This window comes from Trematomus bernacchii, unplaced genomic scaffold (genome assembly GCF_902827165.1).
Source record: "Trematomus bernacchii unplaced genomic scaffold, fTreBer1.1, whole genome shotgun sequence".
Classification (NCBI taxonomy): domain Eukaryota; kingdom Metazoa; phylum Chordata; class Actinopteri; order Perciformes; family Nototheniidae; genus Trematomus; species Trematomus bernacchii.
This window is the reverse complement of record NW_022987739.1, coordinates 15709792-15729013: the sequence shown is the minus strand read 5'-3', so window position 1 is coordinate 15729013 and position 19222 is coordinate 15709792. Positions and strand designations below refer to the sequence as shown.

The window sequence follows — 19222 nt, the reverse complement described above, 5'->3', positions numbered from 1 at the left end:
TGGAAGAAACGTGTGCCAAGGACACCCACTTGACAATATCTAGACGGTCGACTCCAGCTCTCTTTAATGAATACCATTATGGTTGGGTGATGGACACTTAAAAGTAGATGTTAAATTAAAGGAGGATATTAGATCTTTTCATTTTTCATCCCCCAATTCCATGACAATAATGGAGACCATGTGGGTAAAAGGCTAAGCATGTCAGATTTTCATAGCTCACTATTGCCAAGATATGTCATCACATAAATCCTGAGTAATGATGCTAACATCTGAACAAAATGAAAATAAGTTATTGCTACTAAGCTATGATGGGATATTTGATTAGTGTTGTTTTAACTACATTCAATCACCATTACAGCACTCTTTAGAACGTGTTAATAGACTTACCTGTTATGGTACACCACAGTAGTATAGGCTTCTTTAGCAAAATCTGCACAGCTGGACTTCCCAAATATCACCTAGAGTATAGGAAATATACCAGTAAGAAGACAAGTAGGATGACTAACTAGACTATATGAACAAATATTTGTTTTATTCTATGTAATGACATCATAGCGTACCGGCATTGCATTGTTTGGGTCCTCTCCATTCATAAATTGCACTTTGACTGTGATGTTGCGGGCAGAGCCTTGGCGGTTTGCAAAGTTGAGACTCTGAGGGTTCACATACAGCAGATTCCTAAAAGACACACACAAAGAGAGAAAAACAAGGTCATTCATAAATGATGTTATTGAAGTAATGGCAAATAAATATCTCAATATCTTGTTCTGACATACACAACAAAAGCATCAGAAACAAAACTCAATTAATGTTATAGTGTCTAAAATAATATGGAAAGTAGCACTTTCTCCTGTCATAATTGTTATGGTGGGCCTTGGTTAATATGTCTCTTGTTAGTTAAAAAAAACATGAAATTGTTCATGATAAGAAATAAGATGGACCATGTATTAGAATTAACATTTAATAAATACTCAAAGAAGTTGGCATAGTTTACACTCCTGATTTTTGTTGTCATTGTTGTCAGCTAGAGTAATAGTACTTTACTCTCAAAAACACTGGTTACTACACTGCTGGGAAGTGGGAGGAGGCCCGGGAATCTCGGGATCAGCTGACAAACCGCAGTGACGTAGTGGTCTCTGTGGGGGCCTGCCCCACAGAGACCACAGCTGGAACCACAACTGACAAGGAAGCGTGGGAATCTATTTGGTCTGATACAATCCTTCCCTTATTCTCCTCCCCTCCATCTAGCAGGTCCTAGCAATAACACTGGCAGCTCTAAAGTGGGTTGTTGAATTTGAATAGAAATAGAAGGCCTCGCTGTGGAAAATCTGATAAATAGCCATATATGTACGGTGAGGAAGTATCAGCTCAGCTCATCAGATTCATGTTTGGTTAATAAGTAAACAAAAATACTGTGAAATGTAATTCTGATAACTACCAATACACCCTGTACGATGACAGCTACCGGTACAGGGGCTACATTAGGGAACAGAGTCATTGTTTGAAAACTAAGTTTCTCACCAGGAGGCCAGATGAAATTATCCCCCTCTAAAGCAATTCAGAGTATGCAGACAAGGAATAGTAAATAAAAGTGTGCCATGTTAATGGACAACACAATATTGGTGAAGGTGCTGAGAAGAGCACCGCAATTCTATTTAGAACTGGGTTTACACACATTACAAATGTACTCAACACAAAGCAGATAAATATACAAAAAGTGGCACATTATTTCTATGAAGACTTTATGGTTGAACTTAGCATGGTGCATGAACACTGTAAACATAAACCCAAATGTTATTAAAGTTCATTTTTATCCGGAAATGATTGGATGTGAAGAAATAAGAGATCTGTTTAAGCACAACTAAATAAAAACATGCATACCCAGCCAATAAGGTGTTACAATATTGAGTTAACATGATTATTCTTTTGGATAAACAAATGATGGGTGGGTGGATAAAACTGTCCACAGTATAAAACCAAACAAAGGACTGACTCACAGAAAGTCGGAGCAGTCCTTTCACCCAGAGGTCAACATAAGAGGTGATCAATGTACAGAATTGGAATAACTAGAAACAGTATATAAGAATATGTTAGGGATAACTGAGAGTATCTAAGGTAGGAAAAAGTCAAGCTAGAGATACAGCAGGATGGACAATTAGGAATTTGAATTGCACCAAGGCAACAGATAACAAACTGAAATAGCTGTCGATCAAAGATATCCCGTTATTTAAATGGACAGCTAACGAGGTTCAATGCCGATTTATCAGGTGAAAATTCCATTGCAAATTATAACTTGAGCAGAACATGGCAGCTCCACATACACTGGCCCCAGAAGGGCACGTCAGGTTGAAACTCTTAACCCCCTTGCTGCCTAACCACAACGCTAACCACTGTGCTGGCATGACGGATGTTGTATATCATTACCAGCTTTATGCTGCTCAAGCAAATTCCTGGCACATTCACTCAGTCTGTGGCCAAATCTTTCTTTTCCATGGGACCCTTTCTTTCTGCTCTGTCCATACAAAAACAGAGGCAGACCCTCATTACTGAGACCTGCGGTAATCCATCCTTATAACCGCAAATTACTAGAGAAAGCTCATTAAACTGACTGTGTGGTATTATAACACTGTAACAGCCGGAGAGCAAAAATGTTTCCACTTGAAATCAAAGCCAAATATTCCAGTATGTTTAGCTGTTTATGACAATGTATTTGGCTACACAAAGTGACTGATGAATGGAAATATAATTTAAGATAAATAAAAATAGTTAAAGTTGGAGAACCAATTGTGAGCCTTGATTAGTCATTAAATGCAATGATTACTTGGCGTTTTCACGCCGCAGAGCAGGACATGCTTACTTCAGGGGTTGTGGAACCAGCTGCACAGTGTGCCACAATAGTAAATATTTATATTCCAATTAAACACAACACCGAGTCATTTGGCTGATTACCTCCTCCCCCCCCTGCCTGGCTGACGGTGGACATATTTCACTAACATTGCAGGTCTGCGCGAAACAACTTACTAAGAATTTCCCATAAAGATTGTAATTTTACGACATGACTTTAGAGCAATGGAAAGTCGCTTTGAAACCTCCAAGCTCATCAGGAAACTATATTCCATGTGTGGTTTCTTCCCGCGGGCAGTGAGACTGTTAATAAATTGAACTGTTGAAACAACTTCAAACATTCAACTGCTACTCAGTAGTATGTATCTAATACCTAATATATATATATCATTCCAATAACTTGTATATAGACTCATACTGCACTATTCCACATCATAACTTTATTTCATTTTTATAACTATTATTATTTTTGTATTGCTCTTGCTCTTATTGTTATTATGTTATGTTATTATGTTGCATTGTTGGAGAAGCCTGTGACATAAGATTTTCAACTGCATAATTACTCTGTAGCTATGTCAGATTGACAATAAAGAACCTTGAACCTTGAACCTTGGTGGCATTAAAAAATGATCACACAAGGCATGACAAACAGAGATGATGAGTACACACTGTCCAAACTCTCCAACATCATTCATGCCTAGAAGCACAACCCGGGCACTAATGACAGGCTCACTTCCTCCCCACATAAAGAGAGCGTAAGGAGGGAGGGTGAGAGAGAGAGAGACAGTCAGACAGAGAGAGAGAGAGAGAGAGAGAGAGCCTGGTGCTGGGCTGATTCAGCATGCAGTTAAATCAAACCCGAGAGCATTAATTACACACAGCAATATCAATCAGAGCAATGTGCGTGTGCAGGGTTATAAGGTTGGTGATTGATCAGAGTGACGATCCATCAAAAACCTGTGATGCCATTGTTGGCATTCTGCTGATCAGCTAAAGCTCTGCACCACAGATGGAGAACAGGGTAGGCAGGGTGTGGTATGGAGAGGGGATTGAGGTTAAATGGGTAGTACAGAAGGGGGGTGGGGTGCATATGTCATTTGCTCACTGCTGTGATTTGTTTGTTCAGAGAGGGAGGGCTCGAGGGGGATTTGGGAGGAGGTGGGGTACAGAGCTAAAACATAGTAATGATCAACTAATCCCCCCCTCCTCTACGGAGAGAGCAGTATATAACACGGGGCAGCCTGCTGCTCACTTCATTTAAACAGCAAGGAAGTCTGGGTTATAGGCAGAGGGAGAGAAAGGAGTGCTGAGTAGAGGAAAGCAGGAGCAGTAGTTAGAACATATTCAAGGATTGGACAAGAACGTCACGATGAAGCTTTATTGCCTGTTGCTGCTTCTTTCTATTTCATCTTCTACCGTTCCCCTGGTGACCTCAGGTAGGGCTCAGTCCACCACCGTGCCCACCTTTGCCCTCACCACTGCAGCGAGCCCAGCCGAGGCCAAGTCTCGTTTTGCTATGCTGGACGATGTTCGCCTACTCGCTAACGGCCTCCTTCAGCTAGGCCAGAGTTTACGGGAGTTTGTGCACAAAACTAAGGGCCAAATCAACGAGATCTTCCAAAAGTTGAACATTTTCGACCGCTCCTTCTACCAGCTCTCAGTGGTAACCTCTGAGATCAAGGAGGAAGAGGAGGAACTGAAGAAGACCACCAGTTTCTTGAAGACCAACAATGAGGAGATCAAGAACCTGTCCATGGAAATCAACTCTAAGATCAACGGCATCCTTCAGGAGCGTACCAAGCTGCAGAGCAAAGTGGGGAACCTGGAGGAGCGACTGCAGGGACTGTCGCAGAGCATTATCCCCGCTGAGCAGCTTAGCGAAATCACAGCACTCAGGGTAAGCAGCTCATAGAGTTCCTCATTCCAGATTGTGTCAGTTAGTGGATGATTTCCGCATATATATAAAAAGATAAAAGCAAGCAAAAGAAAACGGCTTAAAAAGTTTCCACTCAAATCCAGCCATCAACGGGAATGCATTTGTTGGACTTTACTAAATTGAATAACATCAACACAACACTTAAATTACTCCTCACTCAAGAGAAAGCAATGGGTCCAAGAAAAACATTTATTGATTTATGACCATGATCTATTACTGTAATTACAATACAGATTGTTGATAAACCATCTGTTGCAGTTTCTCCACTAAGATGATGTAAATATAACAATAATGAGACAGGCTATACAATTCTCCAATTGTTACCAACAATAGAAAAGCAAAGTTATAAATAAGTTGTGTGTTTTAGTTTGTTTGCCTTGACTTATTCTCTCGCAATAAAGAAAATAAATACTAAAGAAAAACTGATATTCGCCCACATGTTGCATGGACAATAAATGTTTTTATTGTGGTATTTTCAGCAAGTGATTGAATCGCAAGAGAAAACAATCAACAATCTGCTGATAGCTGTGAAGGAGCAGCATGATCAGCTCGACAACCAGAAAACCAACATTAAAAGACTGGAGGAAAAGGTAGAAAACTGTTCTAAAGGGTTTCACTACATTCTGCCAACTTTGAGAACGTAATTAGGTCCTAAATGTTATCTATGCAAATGTTGCTTTATGGGAAAATGACAAATGACCATGGGGAGGGAAACTCTGCTATTTCAAGCTGACAACCTCATTAGACTTCACAGATCTTATTTCCATTGTCTTGCAGCTTAACTATGACAGCTTTCAGGATACAATCGATAAGCCAATGGATTCAGTCCCTGCAGACATGTTTGAATATCTGACAGGAAACTCAACTGACCTAGATGTGAATGGTAAAGATATTTAAAAAATATTATCAGTCATTTGAAGTTGTTGAGATGAATATGAAATGTCTTGAAAATAAAAAGAGAACACACATTTGTATGCACTCATTTTGATTTTCTTAATTGTGTTTCAGACCTGCCAAGGGACTGCAGTGAGTTGTTTACCAAAGGAGAGGCAAACAGTGGAATGTATGTCATCAAACCAAGCGAATCTGAACCATTCAACGTTTACTGCGAAATGGGTTCAGGTGGGTAAGACCATAGTAATATAAACACGAAATGAGAACATCATAATACTGTTTCTTTATTCAGAAAGCACTTTTATTTACACAATGAAATTATGCAATTTTTGCACTTTTTTAAATCAACAAGGACCAAAAAGCCAAAGGTTATCTAGCTAGATAGCCACAGGAAGGGGTTATCCATAAGAGCAAATAATGGGGTTTTATCCCATTGACGTTATCTATCAAAAGGAGGCTTCCTGATCCTTGTGTAAACTTTTCTGTGGCTTGTACAAGAGTAACTGGACTTGAATTGTTTTAATCCATTCTACAGACGGGGGGTCAACTGTTATCCAACGCAGGGTCGATGATTCATTGGATTTTGAACAGCCATGGGAGAAGTATGAAAAAGGCTTTGGAGATCTGGAAAGTGAGTATATTTACTTCAAATATGGACATTTTACCTTTTGCCAAAACCATACACATTTCAATTTAGACCTATCTTCACTTGTCATATATACAATAGTACATTTGCAATAACATTCTGTTGGGCTGGTTTTATGAAATAGTGATTGCTACGTATCAACCCTGAACCAAAGCTTTCCCTGCAGCACTTACTGAGTCAGACTGAATCATTTCATACACAGTCATTAACATTCCACCGTAGCGTCTCCTGCAGGCATGGTATTAATTTGTTACTACCAAACTAATCGTTAAAAAGTATAGTTTGATGCAGCAGTCCAACAAAGGCAAATGGAAACCAGTGTTTGGACGTGCCTGTCTGCTCTGATTACAGATGAGTTCTTTAAGCTTATAAGAGACAAAGTACGACTGATAAATGATAGAATGAAATAGCTACGAGAGAGAAACTATCAATACTACAGTAGGAAAAAGTATAAGCCAGCGCATTTCCAATTTGATTTGATTTGTAAACCTTTGTAAATTGTACAAAGAGACTTTTCCCACAAAAATAAAAGTTCTATACAAACCCACCGTTAACCTTTAGAGATTCCTTTCAAACAGACAAAATAGGCATGTGTTTTCAAATAATAGCTATCCTACAAAGATATAAAATGGGTTGTTGTGTTATGCAGAGAACTTCTGGTTGGGCCTAAAGAAGATCCACAGCTTCACACAGCAGGGAGCTTACGTCCTGCGTGTTGACTTGGAGGACTGGAAGGAGGGGAACCACTGGGCTGAGTACCGCTTCACACTAGAAGGTCCCTCCATGGGCTACAGCCTGTATGTCAGCAACTATTCTGGTGACCTGTCTGATGCCATGGCCAACAGCACCGGCATGAGGTTCTCCACAACGGACAGAAATAATGAAAACCACCGAAACTCCAACTGCTCTCGCAGTTACACAGGTAAGCATTCTACCAAGCTGAATCAGAAATTGTGTTTTGGTAGTAAAGAGTGTTGTTCTAAAACATATGGTTCTTGTCCTGACCCCTTGGCAGGTGGTTGGTGGTTTAATGCTTGCAGAGAAACCAACCTTAATGGACGGTATTTGTGGTTGAGGGCAAAAGGACGCTCTATGAGGAGGAAGGGCATCCACTGGAAGCCTGGCACAGGGCCCTCATACGCACTCAAGACCACCAAGATGACCCTACGATCGGCCCCTACAGCTGACAGCTTCAAGTGAACCCGTCAAATCATACCTTTTCACACTACTAACCTTTTTTTTTATACAAACACTGATAAGATCTAATGCTCAGACAAAAAGTTCTATAGATGTGGAAAGTGTAGTAACACAGACACATTTTTAGTTTATTAAACGGATTGTTTCTTAACAGCGTTTTGTCAGAGGTTTGGTGCCAACCAATAGATAACAGGCCAAAATGTCACACGTCAGAAAATCTCTCAATGATGCAACCATGTCACACAGGTCATTGACATATTGGGTGTGACCCAGCAAGGACAGTTGTGTCATTATGCAACATCTGCAATCACTGACTAAATGGACATATTGATCCACATCAGCAGTCTGATTCAGTGCCGCCTGCAAAAGGCCACAGTACTAAAGTAGGAAAGACAACTGTGAGGAGAGATTATTAAGCAACTCTATACACTTTCTTGGTTATCATTTCAGTGAACCTAAATGTATTTAATAGTTATTTGTTTAGTGAGTTATTAAAAATGTTTATTATCTTAGTGATGTGAAGCTTTTGCATGTTCCCAGGAGCTAAAGACAGAAATACCAACACTTATGACATAAGGCATCGGAGTCAATGTTCAAGAGAAACAATGCATCTCCAGCATCTCAGAAACTGTCAATACTTGTGACTTTTTTCCAGTGAAAATGTTGTTATTTTATCTTGTTTTATCGCTAGTTTCATGAAAAACAATCTTTTGAGTAGGGGCACGTCAGCAGTTAAATATAGTACAAAAAGTGGAGGTACAAAGCTTTGGCGGCAGACTGATGAGTTTTTTTTGCTTTGTTTGTTCTGTGTTTTTTTTACTATGTTAAGTATTTAAACTATACTCATGCTATTAAATGATTTATGATGGCATTGCTAGAAAAATATAATTTCCATACATTTCCTGTTATCGAGTCATATTGACTCTTGTCCATCATAACAAAATAACTAACTGTACTCTAACTGTTCCTCATACCAACACATCCTCATATTTATGAAGTCAAAATAAAGATCTTGAATAAATGACCAATTCACACAAGTACATTTTTATAGTGTGTTGATTTACAACTTTGTATTAAACCAAATAAATTTAGGAGGAAAAGAAAATGAATGCCAATAAATGGCCTTCATATAATCTTAGTGTTACATGAAGGTGAAATGCTGGCATCACATTCCATATGGAAGATTATATTGTAATGTGTTGCTCTTTAAGGTCAGTCATTTAGTGTGGAAACCTCACAAACTTGAAGACAGCAAGCTGTGTAGGTTATAGTGATCTGACGATCTTGTGGGTTGTGCAGTATTAAATTGGCTTACACAATATAATAGCAGACATTCTAAATGTAAAAGCCCCCTTAAAAATTGGACTTGCTTTCATATAGCTGTTATCTGCATGTATACAGTGTGCTATGTGATAGTTCAAAGTATAAAACAAAGTGGCAAGTTTTTCAGCTTAAGGCCTGTACTCTCCAGAATCACTGTTCAGGTTCAATGACCTCATATAGTATAGCTGCCATTTATTTATGCTTGAAAGGTTTATCAATCAACTTTCACATCAGAATAAAAATGCAACAGTATGTTTCCTTTCACCCAGTGCTGCTGGCTCTCAATTATGTCTGGCATTAGTTAATCTACAAAAGGGAGGTGTACGGTTATCTGCAGACAAACAAGGCCTGTGGTAGCAAGGCCATGTCAGCACCAGCGTCTGGTATTAAAGACATCTCTCAAAATGACCTTGATAGAAATAGCAGTTCAGATGCAACAGGGACGCAGTACACCTCCACAATACACGAGGTGAACATTAACAAACACAGTGGCAGAGTGACAGTGTGCAAATCTTGAATTCTGCAGAGTGAATGTGTGTTTTGGCTTTGATTGAGAATGTAATCTCTTACTGAATAAACAGTAAGAATATCCCTCTGTAGTAGTCCACAGATCATTTAACACATAATACCAAGAATGGGCAGTGAAGTTAGACAACAATAACTGATTCAATGTAATATTTGCATGTGTTAATCCACTTGTAAGCAAATTAGGCTAGTCCTGAATGTCAAATCAGATAAAACAGCCTTTGGTTTTTGCAATCGTTTTGACAATAATGCTTTATCTTAACAAATGAAAATACTAAACAGAAAGATAGGAAACAAACGCACAGTTTTTCTGTACCTGTATTTGGTGTTTGGCACATAGACGTCTCTGGGAGGGAACTCGAGGATCTCCCTGGTGGGGCGTACCCGGCTGTCTGGGTAAGGTTTGACCTGCTGAAGGTCAGGGGTCAAGCAATAGTGAGGGTTCTCTGGAGCTGGAGAAATGTCCAACTTCAACTGGGCTGTGGTGGCAGTCACAGAGGACAGAACGGGAGTCATTGGGTAAACGGGGAGGTGAGGAAAGAGAAAAAAAACGTTTTTCATTTTTCAATTGTTACATTTTTCCAGCAATTCAATGGAACACTGGTTAGAGATGATAATCAAGGGCATCAAGAACTCAAATGTAGTTTGTACCTGTGATGGGTCGGAGTCTCCTCAGCACGGAAGAAGGCCTTCTCATGTCAGCTAGGAACTTATACAAGTCCTCATCACTCAGTCTGTCCCCTTCCTAAAACACACGTTTTAAAGCGTGTGTAAAAATCCAAAACAAAATGACAGAGCAGAGCAGTGTATGATATATTTTCTAAATAACATATGTGGTTGTGGAGACCTGTTTGAAGAAGTTAGTGATGGTAAGTGTTGCAGGTCTAAAGCCTGTCAGACTGCATGACTCGTCTCCACTGGTGGTCCTCTCCAGTGAACGCCTTCCCATGATGTTGGAGTTCCTCCGTTCTGACCATGAGCCTTTTCTCTCTGCAAACAGGGGGAAAACAACAATAAAAGCTTTTTAATTGTTTACATTTTGAATGTCGACAGATTTGACTTAGGGAGGCTCACAAATAATCCCACATTTCTTTCCCATGTGTCAGAGCGTGTATACATTTCTATCTGTCATCCAGCGAACACGCAGCCACCACAGTCAGCATTAAAAGACACCTTGTGAGGTCGGAGGTTAGACAAACACCAAAGGTCAAACTCAAAATAGCTCACCAGGGATCAATATGGATCGTTGTCTGGTTTGGATGTTTTGATCTCTGTTGTTGTAAAGTTGCTTTTAGATAAAGATTTGACAGTGTGGTAATGTATTGACTGGGCCCATGATCTTCCTGTGTGACTCCCAGGTCTATGTTATAGTCTCTGCCCACAGAGAACTGCAACATTGAGACAGTGAGTCGGCAAAAACATTCACAGAGGTTTTCTTTTTCCTCCGCACTTGATGCATACTGTGTTTTTAAAGTTACCACCCAAAGGGATGTGTTCAAAGTGAAATGTCCCACCTGAGAGGCTCATCTCCAGCTCCGTGTCTCTCTCCAGGCTGCCAGCACTGTTCACAATGTTCATCAGGTGGATGGCGGTCCAGGCGAAAGGCATGCGATAGCGGCCAAGTCGTTGGCAGAACTGCTCTGACTGTCCGCGGAGCTTATCCAGCTTCTCTTTATTCTACAGGAAAAGACACGTTGATGAATATGTGGATAACATTTTGGATAAAAGGCATTATCTGTATGAGGATTATTATATTAGCCTCAAAATGTTTTAGGTGCATTTCAACATTTAATTCACCCTGATCCTACCTTGGCAGCATCGGACTCTTTGAAAACCATGTAGGGCTCAGCACACTCTCCAATATCCCCTTGTTGCAGTACCTTTTCCAGCTGGGGACACAACACAAACAACTTAGTCCCTTCCCTCAAACACAGCAACAAAAAGATCATACAGCACAAATAATCAACAGGCAAATAAAAGCCAATCATATTTTATACTAAAGTACTGGCTCACAAATAAGACGACACTGTCTTTTGTAATTCACTTCTGCAAGAAAAGTTGCAAGTTATTTTTTAAGTTCCTTAGATCTTTTGATAATAGTATCAAATATTGGTAGTCTTTCAGGGCTAAACTTCAGAAGTTTCTAATGGCTCGCGTAACACGTTTTGCTGCCATGAAGGAATTAATGATTAGCAACACCGTACAAAAAGATTTCAGAAAAATAATTCATCCGTTACTGTCACTTTTAAAAGGAAAAGGTTTGATTACTGCACTTGCTAAGACTGAAAATATCTGTGGGAATCTTCCCCCACAAGACTATCCTATAAGTGTTTTGTATCCTCGAAAAGTTAAAAAAATTAATAAATAATGGTTTTCCTATATTTGAGGAAATATGATATTATTACTCGTACATTTATTTGCAAGACAATTCTGAGGAAATAATATCATAACTGACCTTGATGACAAGGAATACATCCTGGGAGGGGTAGGTGATGGAGAATATGGCGGAGCGGGCCAGCGTGGAGATGGCTGCTGTCTGAGTGTGCGGACGCAGCATTCCCTTTGTCTGCTCAGAGTTCAGGTCGAAGAAAAAGTTCTCCGATATCTGAGGAACACATTCAAACAGACACACAGTTGATTATAACATAGATATAACACATGTGCTAATGTAATCCTATGACCAAACCATGAAAAACAGTAGCCTTTTTTTGGAGTTACTAGCTGTGTTACTGCAACCTGATTTCCTGCTCAAGGTGGCCGACAAACATGATAACATTTCATTGACAAATGACCCACTTGTAAAAGTAATAGAGCTCCTGTACAGAGCAATATATATGAGAGATCTACTTATCAAGGCAACTGCTACCCTCTAGTGTTTGTCAGCTAAAGGGAGGTGGAGAGGAACCGGCAGTGGATGGTCTTCTTTAGAAAGATACATGGTTCCAGTGTATGATTTAACTGCATTCCCACAAACATAACAGGGCCAGATAAAATGTTATAGTCTACTCATCAAATTCATTGTGGCTTCCCAACAATTTTAATGGTTTGCAAAAGTGACCCAACAACTCAGGGCTGAGAAGACTGAGGAAAGCATAACAGCTTACCTTTTTCTTTTCCTTGACATCGTATAAGGCCAAACTAGCAAATATCGGTTCAATTTCGATCTCAAACCTTCAAGGGGAGAGAAAAACGAGTGGGTCAGCAGAAAGCCGCAGTAAAATAAAAGTGCTAAAAGGCTTCTTTTTTTAAACGCTGTCCAACACTTACTTCAAGGACAAGCACTTGACGAGTAGCCTTTGGCCAAGGTGTTCTTTGGGTACTTCAGGCACACAGTGGCGCTCAATGGGCTCCTCCTACAAATCCACAGAGAAGATTGTATACAAAGAAAATCAGGTAAAATGATCTTCAACACTGTTATGTTCTGTATGTCTATGTTTGGATTTCAAAGACAATTACACACATCATGGGAATGGTTTTCAATGTTGAGTTCATTGGCTTACTTGGACAGAGTAACAAACATTTGACATTTATGAGCACAAATAAAGGTTCCAGCAAAATGAATAGGTGAACTCTACCTCATCCAGGGCAGGGTGCAGAGCAAAGACTTCGCGGTGGCGGTGGGCTTTGCGATGCTCTTCATTGTGCCTGTCTATCTCTTCATTGGCGGCACGGTCCAGGAGGTGAGGGAGGAGGGCGTCAGGGAGGGAGTTCTTCAAGTCAAAGATGCTGCAGGCCCAGCTGCCGCGTGGGGTGTCATCTATAGACATCGACCGGCGCTTCAGGTCATCCTACAAGGCAATACAACACAAAACAAATGAGTATAACATGCAGGCCAACCCGCATGAACAGTATTTTGGTAAACTCTTTTTTATTTTACCACTAAATGACTTTGGTACCTGCTCGTCCTGGTAGCTGCTGTTGTCTGGCATCTCATCGGCCTCGAACACTTGTTTGGGCAGGCCTTTCTGACGCTCCTTCTGCTTGTCCAGAGTGTTAGGGTTAAACCCTGTGCCAAGCTTGTGGTATCTGAGGGTTAAAGCAGTCATTTATTTAAAATGAATTCTCAACAAAAGTCATACTATTTTACAGAAACAAATAATTAACAGGAAGTCTAAAGAGTTCAAATGTGAAATCTGGTGAAGCCTTACTTTCTGTTGACGATGGCCCAGTCTTCTGTGTAGGATCTGACGCAGTCTCTGACATGAGTGTCAGTGTCCCTGCAACCGGACAGGACCAATTCATCAAACAAGCTTTATTTAAATAGCAACAGTCAGACTTTTGTACGTTTTTAGGTTTGTATCTAATTAAAAAAAAAATATATAAACGTTGTGATTTGCTATAAAAATGTGAAGATTGAATATATAAATGGTTTTCTAATTCTTGTATTGTCCAGTTAATATAAATAATGTGCTTTATATACATTTGTTACTTCATTTCAGCTCCTAACAATACTTACACTGAAACATATGGAGCAAGACTGAACTTTAACACCAGCTACTACCACCTTTAACATAACACCCTTAGAGCACCCTTACCCTTCCTCTGGGACGGCTTGCGCCACTGTGCGACACTCCCTGGGTGTGTGGATGACTTCAATATCATCTGGAGGAAACTCGATCAGATCTCTGAGGGGACCCGACTCAACGAGGGGAGGGTGAGTGATGAGGTACTCCTCAAAATCCACCGGCTCCACCGCCTCTGTGAGGGGAACCTGGTGGGAGATAATTCGCTGTAAAGACACCATCAGCTATCCTGTCTGCACCTTGCCTATTGTACATAAGTGCCTTGGTAAAGTGTAAGAGTCTCCAGTTGAAGTTTTAAGGCTAGGAAACCATGTGTTCATGTGCGATTTTTTCAAAAGTACCCAGATTAGTCTGCCACTTCAAGCTCAGACTAATTGTTTCATGGCTCTTTCTCTGCCTCTCATATAATAAACCCAAAGGGAATATTTGTTTTGGCAGATTCAGTTTAAGTGTGAATGTGTCTGTGTGTTTGTGTCTCCCTCTCTCCTCCAGAGGAATTTGGACACAATCAGCTTTCACCGTTTAATTAAAAGCCAACAGTAGCTTAATTAAGGAGGAGAGGGGGACTGTTTGCTAGTGTTGTTGCTCAGGGCTGCTGAGGGGCAATTGACACGGCCCCTTTAACAAACACTGTCTGACATCTTTCATTTTTTACTGCACAAACACTGCAGAATGACTGGATGTGGTGACCAGGCCAATCAGTGGTAGCTAGACGTAAACAACAGCTTTTCAGCCATTACAATACATAATATGACATCATTGTCTTAGGTTGTAATAGTATGGTGCACAGCGGATATCCACATTGATAGATATTGCACTTGCTTGAGCATTGTACCATTGAAAAAAATAACCACATGCTGAATGGATGAATGAATATTTGATAAAACATTTAACATACATCTGAACGCTTAAAAAAACGCAGACATTTAAAATAGTGGTTAGATAAATAGTATATTCCAAATCTTAATTTCATCACAGCATGTTGTTTCCCATCTAGCCCAGTATGTGATTTCTTTGTAGCAAAACACACAACGGCCTGTGAGCAGACAGATCATCATCTTGGGCGTTTGTTTCCCAACATAACAAACACCAGAAATGCACTTGGGCAAATGTGAAAAATCAACAGTATCTAAACCGTTTCAGACAATGCAGTAGCATCAGCTGTCACACTTGTATGATTATGATCAGAGACAGGATGTCGATATTAGGCTGTGGTCTTTACATGGTCTTTGAGAAGACTCACTGTGTTGGTTGTTGTGGCCCCAACGTTGATGTTTTTGAAGAGTTGTGGGGAGCCTCCATACTGGCCAGCTATCTGCTTCCTCACCTCTGCTGCCACAGTCCTGCAACCAGAGGAGGGAGTGAATACAGACAGTGCATCTTTACAGTCCATGTCATGATCTACACATTAGTCAAAGATACATAGGCTAGCCTAATTAGGGCTTTTATTTAGGGCTGAGGATCACAAAAAACATACTATAGCACTACACAGCTTTAATACTACTAGGGGTCAGTATACAGGTCATTTTATTATAACCAATATTGAAATAAAATGAGGTATAATCAGTGCTGCGAGGCTGTGGTGCCACTGTAGTATGGAAATATACACCACAAATATCAACTGTGGTATTTGTCCCTCTGATATGGCTGAGAATAAACAGAAAACTAAAGCTAACTGAACAGTTCAAAGCCAATGTAACCTCATACTTTAATGTAATACTGTGATGCAAGTGGTATTCAATATTCTAGCATTGTTCGGTTCAGTATTTGAAACTGTATAGGAGAAGTGTTATGACACTTTTTCATGCTGCTTGATTTTGCAAATCTCAAAGCAGACGCCGACTAACATTACCACTTCCTGTCCTTTTAGGCTTTTCTCTTTGTGTCTCCTTGGACAGAATCATGTCATATATTACACCGAGACAGAGAAGAAAGACACAAATGAAAACCTCTGGACTCCAGTGGTCAGCAAAAATCTCTAGGTGTTCAACCGCTGCTGTTGTCATACACATACACAGGTCCTTTAAATCACAGCAAACACCAAAACCACTCAGAGACCTTTGCCTTGAACAAAACAACAACGCAGCAAGTAGTCCAAAGTGACACAAACAAATAACAAATAAGAACCAAGGATAAAAGCCAGACACTGAGGACTCAAGGTGAAGTTACACAGGTATAAACAAGACTATAAGGATCCAACAATTATGATTTACTAACTAATTGCATTATACTAATATAATAACAAACCATCTTACCCATTTCCCTGCCTTTCTTTAATCTGCTTCCTGAAAGAAAAATCATAATAACTAGTTTAGAGCTTACTTTTTAAACTCTTAACCATGATCACAGTAATGATGGGCGAGGATTAGGTGTGATCACATCAGCCACGGCGTAGTACTGTAAACGTCTCACAGATTTTGGTTTCACTAAAGCCACTATAGTGCTGATTACAACACCCTTATATCTTAAAAATACAAGGTTGCAAACTAGATGACGTTAAGGAGCTTATTGTCTTAAGCAGAAAATTACAATGACAGCTGAATGATCCAATTTGCCATTTTGAGATAATCTCAATAATATACTGTAGTAGTGATCCAGTGGCCTCAGCATTGCAGCACTATCGCTACTGGAGAAAAGCAAAAGCACTGAACCCACAAACACATTCCACAGTTCTCCCCAATGCCTGTCAGCAGACCTTAACTTAGCACTGGTCAACACACAGAGGAATAACTTGGTTTAATAAACATCCTTTGAGGCCATCTCCTCAAAATGGTAACAAAAATTACTCTCAGGGAAAATACAATATAAACTGATGTCAAAGATCATAATATGAGAATCATTCAACTGAGATATTAACCTTCTACACAAAGCCTCTGACTTTTTAAGTTGCGTAATTTACCTTAATATGTTACATATGTTCACTCTCTTCTATTACTTAATGTCAGCATGACTAAACAAGATATAATAAAGGCACTTTATTTTTAACTGCTAAGTTAATAACATGAGCAAGGACAACAGTGTTGTGGCTAATCTGAGAGTCTGAAAACTGTGAACAAATGTTTAACCTTTATTTATTTAGAAGAGTCTCAGTGAGAAGCCAGCTGCACATATTCGGACAGTTGATACAACTCACTAAGACTTCACTAAGAGCATTAATTGCAGTATGATACAACAGCAAAGCACCTTTGTGAAGGTTATAATGTATACTTTCCTCTTGTAACTGTGTCAGAAAGGTAATGCCTTATATTTCTTGGGAATTATGAGTGCATAGTTTTTTTTAACTGTGTTACTGGATAGAAGGGTGGTCCTAGAGTACATCAAGTATTATTAAACTAACACTCACACATTATTGTTGCCTAATTCATTAGTGTATTTAAGTGACAGATCAGTAAAAATGTGTTTCTCCAATAAGAATCATGCAATAGCAACACTTCAAATGTTGTGTTTACCAGATGCTAATACATTTCTTGGAAATATAGCATTTAGCAGCAATAACAATAAAATCCACTAAAGATATCCAAGTCGGCTAGGATCAAAACAACCAATTAGAGGATGATTTTGATCATCTAAAAATATGTTAGCATCTCTGTGTGATGGGATGGTCTGTTCTAATGTTAACCTACCATGAGGTGTTCAATCTGCATATTTCAAAAAGAAACTGTCAATAGTTCGATGTGGTTTTGATTGACGGGAACTCATTCAACACTGTAATAGTAGCTACCAGTTAAATAAACTGGGCTCAATAAAGTTAAACATTATTTTTTTTAAGGAAATTAATATAACATATCATATGCATTGAATTTGTTTTCATTTGCATACAAAATAGACACATATTATCATTATTAGCCATACATTAATTGACAATAATAAAGATCAACAATGACAGCGATCAAAGCATTGTTATGTGGATGGCTGTCAGAGACAGCAGTTAATAACGATCTAAGCCTCAACGTCTATCATTGTTTATATCTAGCATCCATTCATATATCTGTTTATCTACCTATTGCTTGGGATGAAGGTATTTGACAGCTAGCACAAAGCCCTTTGTTAAAGAGATTACTTTGATCTGTCTGAGGGGCGTGGATGAGATTAATACATCGCAATTTAATAGCTGTAGGGGGGGGGTCTTTTGTTTCCAGTCTTCCTGTATAACAATCATCTGCTCCCTCTTGTCAGTGGGTTCTTGCTCAAAACATAACTCAACAAAGTTCAGTCTCATCTCGGCCAGTAGTAACGTTACCTAGCCCCCCATCGTTAGCTACTGTATGGACGATAGCTATCGTTTATTGTCCAAAATGAACGGTTTTCAGTTCACAGTAGATCCTTTTCGCTGCGTATAATAACTCAAAACCAAAGGACGGCTTTGTCATTATACATGTATTATAACATTATTACATATTTCTCATTCGTTAGCCTGTAGGGGTGTGAGAGACTAGCAGCTAGCGGTGTCCCTTTCTGTCTGGGTGGGTCTGAGCATCTCTGCCGATATGGCTAACAAGCGGCTAGCAGCCAGGCTATGCTGCTGTCCGGGCCTCCTCCACAGGGTCCCCTCGGTGGGGGTCTGACAGCAACCTACATTGGGGCTCAGTGGGCCTTAAACCAGCTCGTTTCGGGATCTCAAGTCATTTACCTGCTGATTTTTTGGGCGAAGGCGCGGCGTTCAGCCATGGCAGTGGCCGCTGATGTGCTTTAAAATTCCCAGGCAGGCAAGCAGGCAGCAGGCAGACTCCGCTAGTATTCACTCACTCACTAGGGCCACAGGGAAAACGGGAAAACCGGAGAACGGGATCATTACCGTAATTACCGGAGTGCTGTGCAGCAGAACACACCCAAAGAAAAGCCGCTGCGCGTTTTACTGTGAATGATAAAGATATACTAGGCTACAACAGCTGGACAGATTATTCGCCCTTATAAAAGTCGTGCACTTGTATTTATGTTTTCACCCAGTCTTTTATTTAAGTCTGATGAATTCTCTGATGAATGACCTAAACTCATCCTGCAAAACTGAGGTTGTTTTATTCATCTGATTTAAAATAATCAATATATCGCGCCTTTACGGTAATCGCTGAGAACATGCATTATTGTACTCTGGAGGGGAGTTTGACAGGGGATTACTCAAAAAGTACACAGTAAAAAAATACTTGATTGTACTTGTGGCAGTAGTCCAAATAGTACTGAGTCCAACAGTACCAATTGTATTAAGAACTTATTGCAAAATCATTTTATCTCTCATCAAATATAGCAGAAGTGGCATGATTTTGTTCTCAGGAGGGGAATTTGAGAGAGTATTACCCAGAAAAAACACAGTAAAAGTACTTTATTTTATTGTTTGTA

General features: G+C 39.8%; 2 protein-coding genes across 11 annotated transcripts in view; one reads left to right on the top strand and one right to left on the bottom strand.

Moving 5' to 3' along the window:
• dock7 (dedicator of cytokinesis 7) overlaps window positions 1-18650 on the bottom strand; it is a 50146-nt gene extending 31496 nt beyond the window's left edge. For 6 of the 10 annotated variants that reach the window (XM_034146457.1, XM_034146459.1, XM_034146461.1 and 3 more), the window contains exons 1-17: window positions 18519-18650; window positions 16144-16173; window positions 15132-15231; window positions 13901-14076; window positions 13514-13582; window positions 13262-13391; window positions 12941-13153; window positions 12633-12718; window positions 12470-12536; window positions 11821-11970; window positions 11174-11254; window positions 10880-11042; window positions 10213-10355; window positions 10017-10110; window positions 9682-9844; window positions 561-678; window positions 388-458 (exon numbers count right to left, since the gene is read on the bottom strand). In XM_034146457.1, the coding sequence (XP_034002348.1) occupies window positions 388-458; window positions 561-678; window positions 9682-9844; window positions 10017-10110; window positions 10213-10355; window positions 10880-11042; window positions 11174-11254; window positions 11821-11970; window positions 12470-12536; window positions 12633-12718; window positions 12941-13153; window positions 13262-13391; window positions 13514-13582; window positions 13901-14076; window positions 15132-15231; window positions 16144-16173; window positions 18519-18556 (1892 nt within the window). In that variant the 5' untranslated portion in view covers window positions 18557-18650. The remainder of the gene's footprint in view (window positions 1-387; window positions 459-560; window positions 679-9681; window positions 9845-10016; window positions 10111-10212; window positions 10356-10879; window positions 11043-11173; window positions 11255-11820; window positions 11971-12469; window positions 12537-12632; window positions 12719-12940; window positions 13154-13261; window positions 13392-13513; window positions 13583-13900; window positions 14077-15131; window positions 15232-16143; window positions 16174-18518) is intronic. The other 4 variants (XM_034146458.1, XM_034146465.1, XM_034146466.1 and 1 more) reach the window with 1 other exon arrangement.
• On the top strand, window positions 4125-8534 carry angptl3 (angiopoietin-like 3). Its single transcript, XM_034146469.1, has 7 exons — window positions 4125-4741; window positions 5260-5370; window positions 5558-5663; window positions 5789-5902; window positions 6210-6305; window positions 6970-7242; window positions 7336-8534. The coding sequence occupies exons 1-7, from the start codon at window positions 4214-4216 to the stop codon at window positions 7518-7520; spliced, it is 1413 nt and encodes a 470-aa protein (XP_034002360.1). The 5' UTR covers window positions 4125-4213; the 3' UTR covers window positions 7521-8534.
• Window positions 18651-19222: the final 572 nt, after the last annotated feature.

What these genes read in the sequence shown, in the direction of transcription:
- angptl3 (XM_034146469.1), top strand. Translation starts at nt 4,214, where the DNA reads ATGAAGCTTTATTGCCTGTTGCTGCTTCTTTCTATTTCATCTTCTACC. An exon ending in GCGAAATCACAGCACTCAGG is followed by an intron (nt 4,742 to 5,259) that starts GTAAGCAGCTCA and finishes TGGTATTTTCAG; the next exon opens with CAAGTGATTGAATCGCAAGA. An exon ending in AACTGACCTAGATGTGAATG is followed by an intron (nt 5,664 to 5,788) that starts GTAAAGATATTT and finishes ATTGTGTTTCAG; the next exon opens with ACCTGCCAAGGGACTGCAGT.